The 12,269-nt window shown below is 43.2% G+C and overlaps 1 protein-coding gene across 6 annotated transcripts in view; it reads left to right on the top strand.

Moving 5' to 3' along the window:
- The first annotated feature begins 706 nt into the window (after positions 1 to 706).
- The window catches only part of LOC113922269 (solute carrier family 2, facilitated glucose transporter member 3-like), a 47,728-nt gene continuing 36,165 nt past the window's right edge, over positions 707 to 12,269 (top strand). The window contains exons 1-2 of one of the 6 annotated variants that reach the window (XM_035721801.1): positions 707 to 1,123; positions 2,746 to 2,820. In XM_035721801.1, the coding sequence (XP_035577694.1) occupies positions 2,803 to 2,820 (18 nt within the window). In that variant the 5' untranslated portion in view covers positions 707 to 1,123; positions 2,746 to 2,802. Of the gene's footprint in view, positions 1,161 to 1,235; positions 1,439 to 2,738; positions 2,824 to 12,269 lie in introns of those variants that run through there. The other 5 variants (XM_035721800.1, XM_035721798.1, XM_035721799.1 and 2 more) reach the window with 5 other exon arrangements.

The following is a 12,269-nucleotide window of genomic DNA, read 5'->3' as shown; positions in this document are numbered from 1 at the left end:
CCACGTTTGGCATTCCTCTTTCTCTCCTTTTCCTCCTCCTTCCTTTTAACCATTCTGGTGGGCCTGCTGTGCAATCTCATGTAGTTTTAATTTGGAGTTCCCTGATGACCAATTCAATTGCATACCTTTTCATGTGTTTATCTTTCACTGGGAGGTTCTCTTTTGAGAAGTTCAGTGTAGATCTTTAAAAAACAAACACAAAAACAAAAAACAACAACAAAAAACCGTCACTATGGCCTCGCCTCTTTACTAAAGGCCAAGCCATCATGGTGAGGCTCCAAATAATTCCAAGTTAGGTTCGGAGAAGAGCAATCTCTCCAAAACACTTTTGTGTTCTCTTGGGCCCTCCCCTCCCCTGGAGAGCACCAACAGGGCGGCAGGGGACGACTTTTAATAGAAATTCGAAAGAGTCCTTTCTGGGAGGTGGAAAGAAAGACAGTTGGGTTTTTCATCAGAAAACAGCCACAGGGGCCTAAAGAACTACCACGAATTGCCTCCCCCGCACCCCCGTCCGCCTTCCCGGCACCCACTCCGGCCCGCCCCGCGGGGCTTTCTGGGGGCACCTTCTCCGGGGCGAGAGGGCGGTGAGGGGGACGGGTATCTCTTAAAGCAGAAATGTTAACACCCTCCTAACGGCGACTTGGAGGATTGTGGGGCCCAGCGCTGTTTCCCCGTAAAGGGTTCCCAGCCGCCTGCGTCCGAAGACGCCGGAGGGGTCGTGCGGCGGCCGCCCGCGGGGGTCAGTCTGGTGTGTGGGTGAGAAGTGGGGCTGGGGTCGCGGTCTTCGGGACTCGCGAGCCGGACCCCCGCGCAGCCCGCGGGGGGGAGCGCGCGTCTCCCTTCCGGAGGGAGCCGGATAAACGAGTCACGTTTTACGACCACATCAGCGGATCCGTTCCAAAAGAATCCTTGGCATTTGGCCGCAGCGCGGGGCCCTAACGGCTGCGGAGCGAGCCCCGCGGAAGGCAGTGGCGCCGTTATTGCCACTCCCGGGCGCGGCGACCTGGGACAGCGGAGAAGCGTGGGGGGCCCCGGAGACGGACGGTTGAGCGGAGCCGCAGGGCCCAACTGCAGTTGCCGGGTCCGGGTGGTGGACACGCTGAGCTGTCCCAGTGGCCGGCAGGTGGGAGGACCAGCCCGCGAGCTGGGATCGGGTCCAGGTGGGTGGAGACCCAGAGTTGGGCTGGGCTGAGGGAGAGCGGGTCCTGCGGCTCTGGAGAAACCGGCACGTCGCCTCTGAGTACTGGAGACAATATTGGTTATTTCCCGAGTACCCATTGTGTCTCAGTCCCTGCTCTAAATGCTGGGGATCCCACTGCGTACCAGACAATGGCCCTGCCCTCCCGGAGCTTATACTCTAGCGAAGAGACAGCAAGGAAAACACACGGATAGATAATAAAATGCCAAACGGTGATAAATCTTATGAAGAGAATACACAGTAAGAGATGGGGAGGCGACTGGTGTATTAAGGTGGGCGAGGGAGAAGGAATGGTATATTAAATCGGGGGTGGGGGTGGGCGAGAGGGATGGGGTGGGTCTGAGAAGTCCTTTCCCAGGAAGTGTCTTTTGACCAGAGACCTGACAGAAGTGAGGAAGCCATGAAGAATGGTCCAGGCGGAGGGAACTTGAAGGATGTCTAGCAGGGGTTAACTGTTAAGCAGATGAGATTAGTTTTGTAGGTTTTTGCAAGATGAAAACTGGAATTTTCTTAGAAAGTTATGGATCATCCATTCATTTAATGCTTTATTCCTGAAGTGTCAGAGAAGGGGAGTAAGGCCCGGTGTCCTTGGCAAAATACTATTAATTTTGTCCCAGTTCAATACATAGACTAAATTGAGAATTTCCACTTGTTTTCAAATGGAAGAAGAACTTATCTGAATTAATTTCATAAATAACCAAGTAGCATCTCCCTTTTTAACAAAAGTATTTACTCGAGTTTAAAGAGTTATGGACTGTTTTTGTTTGTTTCTCGATTTGTCCCCTCCCCCCATCTCCTAAATGAGGATGACTAGAAGACAAGGAGTTGCAGACAGGAAAGGAGGGAGATGAGACTGGGGTGAGAAGTTTGAAGAGAGAAATGGAAAGGAAGAGTAACAGAGTCTGTGCAATAGTCAGAGGAATGGCCTGTTCTAATTCTCTGCCTCCTCCTGATAAACTCAGGAAATAACACTGGTGCTTCAGCATACAACATCTCAGCTGATCCCCACAACCGTGCATCCACTTCAGGAGAGGAGGGAACAGATTCAGGACTTGATAACTGGTTAAGCAGAATCATGATTTCGGACTCCACTACAGCTCACTGAAGCACTTTAGGCCAAAGGTGGCTTATTTCCAATATTTTAAATTTTATATGGCAAAATAAGCCACATTAAGTCCCAGAATTTGGTAACAGCAAGATTACCTAACCCCTGCTTATTTTGCTAATGGGGAAACCACTAGTTGATGAAGAGCAATGACTCCAAATATAGGGGTTCCATTTTCACCATATCCAGCTCTGTCCCTTTTCTCTCCCCAGAACCCTTAACTTGATAAAATTCTTCCCACTGGCTACTGAACAAGTGGAAAGAGCTTTGTTGACGACCCCAGAATTGAGTTAATCTAAGACATCATTAGAATTCTGTGAAGGTTTCACATTCTTCCACAAGTATTTATTAGTGTGCCCACTGGTGGGCTAAGTCATACTTAAGCTCTTGAAGAGTTTAAGTAGATAGAGCGAATAAATAACTAGCCAATTACAATTTACAGGAAGCAGTACCTTGAAGAGGAGTTGGAGGGAGAGTCAATTCTTAGTATAGCAGAGAGATGGAGCGCAACAAACAGGTTGTGAGTATTAAGAATTTATGTCAGATTGGTATCAAACTGTTTTGTCATGGTTGTGTTAATAATCATGATACCTGTCATCTTCCTAAACTTTTGTTATCTTGATCATGTATGCCATACATAAGTGGTGGTGGGAGAGACTGTTGCAGCCAGTGGACTTGGTACATTCTCACGTTGTCTTTTCACAATTAACTAGTATTTGCCCCTTAGGGTGTTTTGTGCTTTCATATTATCAAGAGTAATAAGAATGATAAAATAGCCGTGTTCAGCATTGTAATTGCAAACAGGTCTTGGTAAAATTATACATAACTGGTCTTGGGGGAACATCCTCGAAAAGAAGCATGGCTGTGTAGGTGTGAAGAGTAATACAGAGTAATAGATGAATTCACAATAGGAAGAAGTCTTCTTATAGAGCAGACTCTAGAGTGTAACTGAGTCCCTATTACCTTAGAAGCATTGTGATAAGAATCTCCCAAAAGGCATTAACCCTTTGGAATGAGATGGGGTAGGGTAGACATCATTGGGTGGCTAAAATCACATATTGCCTGAAGTCAGTGGTTTACCACATGTGATCACATCCAGAAAAACTTTAAATAAAGTTGTTTCTGGGAAATCATTGGTATCTTGAATGGCTGGCGTCTCAGACTGCCCGATTTTTTTCCTGAACTGTTTAATGGTCATACTAAGGGAAGAAAAGCTGGGGGAGCAATTGCTCTTCCTTAGCATATTTTCCAAAAGATGAACATTTTGGAAAAATTTAAAAGTCAGTACATTTTAAAAGATGATACATTTACATGACAATTGTTAAGACTATTTTGGAAAGATGTTAGAGGAAGCAGTATAAGAGCAAGATATGAAACACAAAGCCACCGTGCCCCTGCCATCCCAGACCCCTATCTACTCCCCCCTGCTGTATATTTATTTAATAATTAGATTAGACCCTGTACTTTGTTTTCCATTTCAAAAATCACAGAATTGCCTACCTCTGTTAGTTGTGAGCTTCTAATTATGCCGACCTTATCGTTGTTAAGATACCACTATATCATTGTTCTTTTTATTTTAAAAGAAGCCCATATCTATGAAACATCCCAATAATACAAAGTCTCCTGAATCTTGGTAGTAATTAAGGATAAGTAAAGGTTTAAGATGGTTGTTGCTGTCGTTACTTTTGACAAGGTCATTTTGACATAGCCAGATACAAATGGCTATGAAAGTTTGTCCTATTTCATATCTATTAGCCACAGTATAATTAGCTTTTTGCATGACGTGTCTCTTTGCCTATTATTGTAACAATTAAATTAGATCATATATTCTAAGCACTTGGCCGAGTATTTGGCTATGTAGGGAAAAATCCAGTTCTTCCCTACTGTGATTCTTTCCTTTGGGTCTTGTTTCCTACTCACACAAAACACTTCAGTTCTAGTCACCAAATGTGTCAAGGTTTTTCCTCACACCAAGCAATCTTCTGTAACACCACTTAGTTGTCCTATAATTTTATTCAATTAGGACACTATCTACCTGGAGATAGTATCAGATTCCACAGGTTAGGGGCTCAGTCCTACTAGACTGACCCTCCCGCCAACACACTCACACACTTCAGATACCAGTTGCAAGCCCCGGTTATACCCATACTTCTGACCAGCTGGCCCTAGATCGGGGATTCCAACAACCCCTCCTTTGGGTTTGACTACTTTGCTGGAGTGGCTCACAGAACTCAGGAACACTTAGTTATATTTACCAGCTTATTAAAGACTATGATAAAGGGTGCAGATGAACAGTCAGATGAAGAGATACGTAGGGTAAGTCTGGGGGCTTCCCAAGTGCAGGAGCTTCTATCCTCCTGGACTTGGGGTGAGTCACCCTCCCAGGATGCATGTGTTCACCAGCCTGAAAGCTCTCTGAAAGCCCTACTGTTGGGATTTTATGGAGCTTCCTCACGTAGGTATGATCAATTTCTTGCCCCTCTCCCTGCTCTGGACGGTGAGGACGTGGGGCTGAAACGTCAAGCTTCTAACCATGGCTTGGTCTTTCTGGTGACCAGCCCCCATCCAGGAGTCCTCTCATTAATGTAATGAGTCACCTGATTAGAACAAAAGATGCTCCTAGCGCTCTCATCACTTAGGAATTTATAAGGGTCTTAGGATCTCTGTGTCAGGAACGGGGTCAAAGACAAATAATAGAACAAGAGATGCTCCTAATGTTCTTATCCCTTAGAAAATCACAAGGGTTTTAGGAGCTTTGTGCCAGAAGCTAGGCATATAGAAAATATTAAATAATTGGGAACTTCCAGTTATTTACATACATTGATTTGTGAGGCGGACTGAATTCAAGGTTTAAGATCTTGAGATAAATTTTCAAGGTCACACAGCTAGAGCATGCTGGAGCTGGCCTGTGATCAATGTCTTTATACCAAAGCCCTCTTTCTTTTCTTTTGTTTTGCATGGTCCTTGTAGTAGACAGATTAAGAGGTTCAGAACTCAAAAACAATGGGGAGAAAGCAATCACAGTGTGAAAAAGATAACCTACATTAGTATTCACCTGTTAGATTGTAGTTTAGGTTCAAGAGGAGATCAGGAAGGAATATAGAGTTAGAAAATTAAATCTAGGGGCACCTGGGTGGCTCAGTCTGGTGAGCTTCTGCCTTAGGCTCAGGTCATGATCCCAGGGTCTTGAGATCGAGACCAGCATCGGGCTCCCTGCTCAGCGGGGAGCCTGCTTCTCCCTCTGTCTGCCGCTCCCCCCTGCTCATGCTCTCTCTCTCTCTCTCTCTCTCTCTGACAAATAAATAAAATCTTAAAAAGAAAAAGAAAACTAAATCTAAAGACATCCAAAGATCCTTGCCCTCTAGCCCTCTGTAACTCCTTAGCTTTTTATGTTAGGGAATACCAGAGGTAAAATGACACACAAACATCACTTATACAAATTATGATGGGAATCAGATACATAGTTCTTTTATTCAAGTATTGCTCCCCTAATGAAATAATTTATGGAGTAACAGGATTGTTTTTCTCAAAAATGGGTAGTTCTCTGTGATTCGGTTATTCATTCAAATATTTCAAATAGTACCTATGGTAGGTACTGTTGGTTCCAAGGACTCACCTCAAGTAGCTTATATTCTGGCAAAGGAAGTGATACATTCTATTAAGAAAAATAAAGCAAGGTAAAGGCATACATGTTGGGATGGGAAGGTAGGGTTGCATAAATAATGTGGTCAAAGAAGGCCTGTGCAACATGAATTTGAGCAGGAACCTGAGTGACAATAAAGAGCCAGCCATGAGAAGATCTGAAGAAAGTGTTTCCGATAGAGGGAAGAGTAGATGTAAAGGTGCTAGGGTAGAAAGGCTTAGCAGATTAGAGCAAGGAGTCCACAAAGTTTTCTTTAAGGAGCCAGGTAGTATTTTAGGCTTTGTAGGCCCTATGTCTCTGTTAACAACTATTCAACTCTGCTGTCATATGTTAAAGCAGCCACAGACATTATGTAAACAAATGAGCATGGGTGTGTTATAATGAAACTATTTATAAACACAGGAAGAGGCTTGACATCAAAAGCATAAAGCATAAAAAAAAAAAGATAATTTCGGCCTGACCAAAATTAAAAGCTTCTGTTCTGCAAAACACCCAGTGAAGATGGTAAAGAGACAGGCTACAGAGAAAATATTTGCAAACCACGTATTGACAAAAAGCCCTCTCAAAACTCAACAGTAACTATAGTCAAAACAGGGTGGTATTAGCATAACATTAGACATAACTGAATAAAATAGAATTGAGAGTCCTGAAAGAAACTCCCATATGCCTCTGTTCAACTTTCAACAAGGATGCCAGGAGCATTCAGTGAGGAAATAATAGCCTTTTCAACAAATGGTGCAGGGACAACTGGATAGCCATGGGCCAAAGAGTGAAGTTAGACCCTTACCTCACACCATTTACAAAAATTAACTCAAAATGGATCACACACCTAAATGTAAGATCTGAAACCATAAAACTTTTTTTTAAAGATTTATTTATTTATTTGAGAGAGAGGTGAGCAAGGAGCAGAGGGAGAGGGAGTGGGGGAGTCCTTAAGCAGATTCCCCACTGAGCGCAGATCCCCGGACCCTGAGATCAAGAGTGACACCTGGACCTGAGCTGAAATCAAGAGTTGGCCGCTCCATGGACTGAGCCACCCAGGCACCCCTAAAACCATAAAATTTTTAGAAGAAAACATATATGTAAACCTTTGTGATCTTTCATTAGGCTACGGTTTCTTAGATAAGGTAGCAAAATGATGAATAACAAATGAAAAAATAGATATATTGGATATAATCAAGGTTAAACACTTGTGCTTCAAAGGACACCATCAAGAAAGTGAAAAGACAACCCTCAGAATGGGAGATAATATTTGCAAATCATGTGTACGGTAAAGGGACTTGTATCTAGAATATACAAAAACTAATTACAATTCAATAATAAAAAGACAAATAATGCAATTAAAAAAATGGCCAATGATCTGTGTGGACATTTCTCAGAAGATAAAGAACTAATAAGCACATGAAAAGATGCTCAAGGGCACCTGGGTGGCTCAGTTGGTTAAGCAACTGCCTTCGGCTCAGGTCATGATCCTAGAGTCCTGGGATCGAGTCCCACATTGGGCTCCCTGCTCAGCAGGGAGCCTGCTTCTCCCTCTGACCCTCTTCCCTCTCGTGCTTTCTATCTCTCATTCTCTCTCTCTCTCTAATAAATAAATTAAAAAAATAATTAAAAAAAAAAGAAAAGATGCTCAATATCACCAGCCCTTAGGGAAACGCAAATCACATCCACAGTGAGATATTATTTCACGCTCACCAGTTGTCTATAATTGAAAATACAGACACTGAAAAGTGTTGGCAAGGATGAAGAAATTGAAACCCTTTATACATTGCTGGTAGGAATATAAAATGGTATAGCTGTTTTGGAAAATAGGCTAGCAGTTCCTCAAAACATTAAACATAGAATCACCATATGACCCAGCAATGCCGCTCCTAGCTATATACCCAAGAGAACTGAAAATGTATGTTTACACAAAAACTTAAACTTGAGTGTTCATAGTAGCATTATTCACGATAGTGGAAACAACCCAAATGTCCATCAATTGATGATTGGATAAATAAAATGTGGTATAGCCGTACAATGGAATATTATTTAATAATAAAAGGAAACAGAGTGCTGATACATGCTATGATATGGATGAACCTTGAAAACATTGTACTGAGTTTATGAAGCCAGTGAAAAAGTCCACATATTGTATAATTCCATTTATATGAAACGTCTAGAATACACAAACCTATGAAGGCAAAAACAACTCTGAATATACTAGAAACCACTGAATTGTACACTTTGATGGTGAATTGTATAATATGTGAGTTTTATGTCAATAAAACTGTTATTTAAAAAGCCTCAACCTTTTTTTAAAGAATGAGCAAAAGGGGTACCTGGCTGGCTCCGTTGATAGAGCATGAAAGTCTTGATCTCGGGATTGTGAGTTCGAGCCCCATGTTGGGTGCATAGAGATTACTTAAAAAAAAAAAAAAGGAATAGACTATTGCTACATACAACAACTTGGATGGATCTGAACGGAATTATACTGAGTGAAAAGAGGCAATTTTAAAAGGTTATATATGATATGATCTTGTTGTGGACTGAATGTATCCCCCCCCCAGATTCATTATGTTGAAATCTAATCCCCAGTGTGATGGCACTTGGAGGTGGGGCCTATGAGAGGCTTTTAGGTTATAAGGGTGGAGCCCTCATGAACGTGATTTGTGCCTTTGTAAGAAGAGGCCAGAGAGCTACTTTGTGTGATTTCTCTCTGCCGTGTGAGGCTACAACGAGAAGGCGACTATCTGTAAACGAGGAAGAAGACCTTCACCAGAACCCAACCATGCTAGCACCCTAATCTTAGACTTCCAGCCTTCAGAACTGAGAAATAAATTGTTGTTTAAGGCACCCGGTCTATGGTACTCTGTTATAGCAGCCCAAACTAAAATAGGTTCCATTTATAGAACATTTTTTTAAATGATAAAAATATAGGGCGGCTGGGTGGCTCAGATGGTTAAGCGTCTGCCTTCGGCTCAGGTCATGATCCCAGGGTCCTGGGATCGAGTCCCGCATCGGGCTCCCTTCTCCTTGGGGAGCCTGCTTCTCCCTCTGCCTCTGTCTCTCTCTCTCTCTATGTCTCTCATGAATAAATAAATAAAATCTTTAAAAAAAATAAATGATAAAAATATGGAGGTGGAGGACAGACTAATGGTTGCTACTGGTTGGGATCGGGAGAGTGATAACTGGCTGTAGGGTGAGTAGATTTATCAATATCATTTCCCTGGTCGTGATATTGCACTATGTTATGCAAGATGTTGCCATTAGGGGAAACTGGGTAAGGAATATATGGGATCTGTGTATTATTTCTTACAAATAAATGTGAATCTATAATTACCTTAAAAAGTTAAGAAAACAAACTACAAAAAGAAAACACAAGAAACAGTTCGTAGGCCGCATTTGGCCCAAAGACCATTATAAGAACTGCAAGGAAAGAGGGTAGTGCATCAAGGAGAAGAGTTTGAAATAAGATTGGGGCGGCAGCCCAGGGCCGGATCACCTAGGGCCTACTGGACCATGGTGAGATGTTTGAGTTGTTTTTTTTTTTTTTAATATGATAAAAGGCCACTGGAAGGGTTTTGACCAGGGGAGAAATAAGTCAGATTTATGTTTTTAAGAGGTCACTAAAACCTGTTGGTTGGACAATAAACTGTATAGAAGCAGACAGATCTGTTACTGGCCTATTGGTAGAGATCATGTTGGCTTGAGTACAGATGGTAGTAACCGGTAGTAAAAGCAGTGAGTTCGGCAGGCAGGACTTGCTGATGAATTGGGCAGAGGGTGAGAATGTAATACAGAACTCAATCCTAGTTCCTTTGTTTTTAGCTTAAGTGATTGAGGTAGGAAAACTGGAGGAAGCACAAGTCAGTGGAGAAGTGAGCAAGAGCGTGGAGCACTCCCGGGTTTCAGATTCCCATTAGCCCTCCTTGGCGAGACATCCAATTCTGTAGCTTAGAGACCGGGTCCCAACTGGAGATTGAAATTTGATATAAATGGTATTTAAAGCCACGGGTCTGGAGGTGACAAGCCAGGGCATGAGTGTATGTAGAAAAGGGTTTTAAGGACTGGACACTGGAGACAGTCCAGCATTTAGAAATGGTGAGAAAAGGCAGGAACTAGAAACCAGGACAGACAGATGTATCAAAAGTCAAGGGAAGAAACTTATTTGAGTGATTAGTTTTGTCAGAGGTTTTTGAGTGGTTGGGAAAGAAAGAGAGAATTGGCCATTGGATTTGATAAGATTGAGTTTGTTGATGACCTTGACAGAAGTTGTTCAGATAGAGCAGGAGGGACAAAAGCCTACTGGAGTAGGTTTAATAGAGATGACTTAAGGAATGGGAGGAATTTTACTTTAAAGGGAGCCCAGATATGGGGTGCTCATCTTGAGAGGGACTTCCTTCCTTCCTATAGAGAGAGAAGAATTCTTTCCTTTCTATAAAGGAATATATGTGTTTTAAGAATTTTTTATGGTAGGGGCGCCTGGATGGCTCAGTCGTTGAGCGTCGGCCTTCTGCTCAGGTCACGATCCCAGGGTCATGGGATCGAGCCCCGCGTCGGGCTCCCTGCTCTGCAGGAAGCCTGCTTCTCCCTCTTCCACTCCCCCTGCGTGTGTTCCCTCTCTCGCTTTGTCTCTCTCTGCCAAATAAATAAATGAAAATCTTAAGAAAAAAAAAGAATTTTTTATGGTTAAAAAACTATATTTAGAATTAGCCAGCTGGACTCAGTTTAGATGATCCCAGTTTCTTTGGCAACATCCAAAGCATCACAGTCAAGAGGCAGTTGAACATATACCTTCTCTCCATTAGGCCTGATCAGGGTATTGGTTGGCTTTGGCTGTGTCCGTGTCACAGAGCTTCCTCACAGCCCATTTGGTCTGCTGCTTGGTGGCTTTGACATCCACTCCACAGTGAATGCAAGAATATTGTGGTCTTCTTTCTTCATGGCTGAGTCAGTGGTCGGGGGGAGTTGATGATGGCATATTGGTCAAGCTTGTTTCTCCTGGGGATGCTCTTCTGAGGATGTTTGGGCTGCCTTTGGAGTCGTGGTGTGTGGCACCTTTTAGCACTGCTTTTTTGGCCTTTAAAACCTTTGCTTTTGGCTTCAGCTTTGGGAGGGTCAGGGGCTTCCTTATTCACTTTCAGCAGCATCTTTGTAAAAAAGGCATTAAGTTTTTTTTTTTTTTTAATTTGACACAGGGAGAGCGAGAGAGAGCGAGAGAGGGAACACAAGCAGGGGGAGTAGGAGAGGGAGAAGCAGGCTTCCCGCAGAGCAGAGCCCGATGTGGGGCTCGATCCCAGAACCCTGGGAGCATGAGCTGAGCCGAAGGCAGACACTTAAAAACTGAGCCACCCAGGTGCCCCAACAGATCTGTATTTTAAAAAGCAGCTATAGGGGCACGTGGGTGGCTCAAGGGGTTAAGTGTCTGACTCTTGATTTTGGCTCAGGTCATGATCTCGGGATCATGGGATCAAGGCCGAGTCGGGCTCTGCGCTCAGCTCAGTCCGCTTGTCCCTCTCCCTCTGCTCCTCGCCCCGCCCCCCGCCAAAGCTCTCTCTCTCAAATAAATAAATACATAAAATCTTTTTAAAAAGGCAACTATAGTGTTGTGACGTTTATGATTATACCTGGGGAAATTGAAGAAAATGAGACTAGTTAGTATTCACCGCAAATTAAGCAATGACTATGAGCATGGGGCATAGATTTCACCTAAAGCGTTACAATTCAAGGGTTTTTAATATACTCACAGGGATCTGCAACCGTTAATCAATTTTAGAACATTTTATCACCCCAGAAGAAGCCCCATAATCATTAGCAGTCTCTCTGCATTCCTCCTTAACCTCTCCCAGCTGTTGGCAACCGCCACTCTACTTTCTGTCCCTGTGGATTTGCCTATTCTGGACATTTCATGAAGGGAATCATAAAATATATGACCTTTTGTGACTGGCCTCTTTTACTTAGCGTGATGCTTGAAGGTTCATCCATGTTGTAACACGTACTTCATCCCTTTCTATGAGTAAATAATATTTAATTATGATTATACTGCATTTATTTATCCATTGATCACTTAATGAACATTTGGGTTCTTCCTTTTTTTTTTTAGCTTCCTTTTATTTTTCTTAAAGACTTTATTTATTTATTTGACACAGGGCGAGAGACAGCAAGAGAGGGAACACAAGCAGGGGGAGCGGGAGAGGGAGAAGCAGGCTCCTGGTGGAGCAGGGAGACTAATGTGGGGCTTGATCCCAGCCCCCTGGGATCATGACCTGAGCCGAAGGCAGACGCTTAACGATTGAGCCACCCAGGCGCCCCAAGGTTTCTTCCATTTTTGACTATAATGA

This window comes from Zalophus californianus, chromosome 9, assembly GCF_009762305.2.
Source record: "Zalophus californianus isolate mZalCal1 chromosome 9, mZalCal1.pri.v2, whole genome shotgun sequence".
NCBI lineage: Eukaryota > Metazoa > Chordata > Mammalia > Carnivora > Otariidae > Zalophus > Zalophus californianus.
This window is presented reverse-complemented; position numbering and strand designations above follow the sequence as displayed.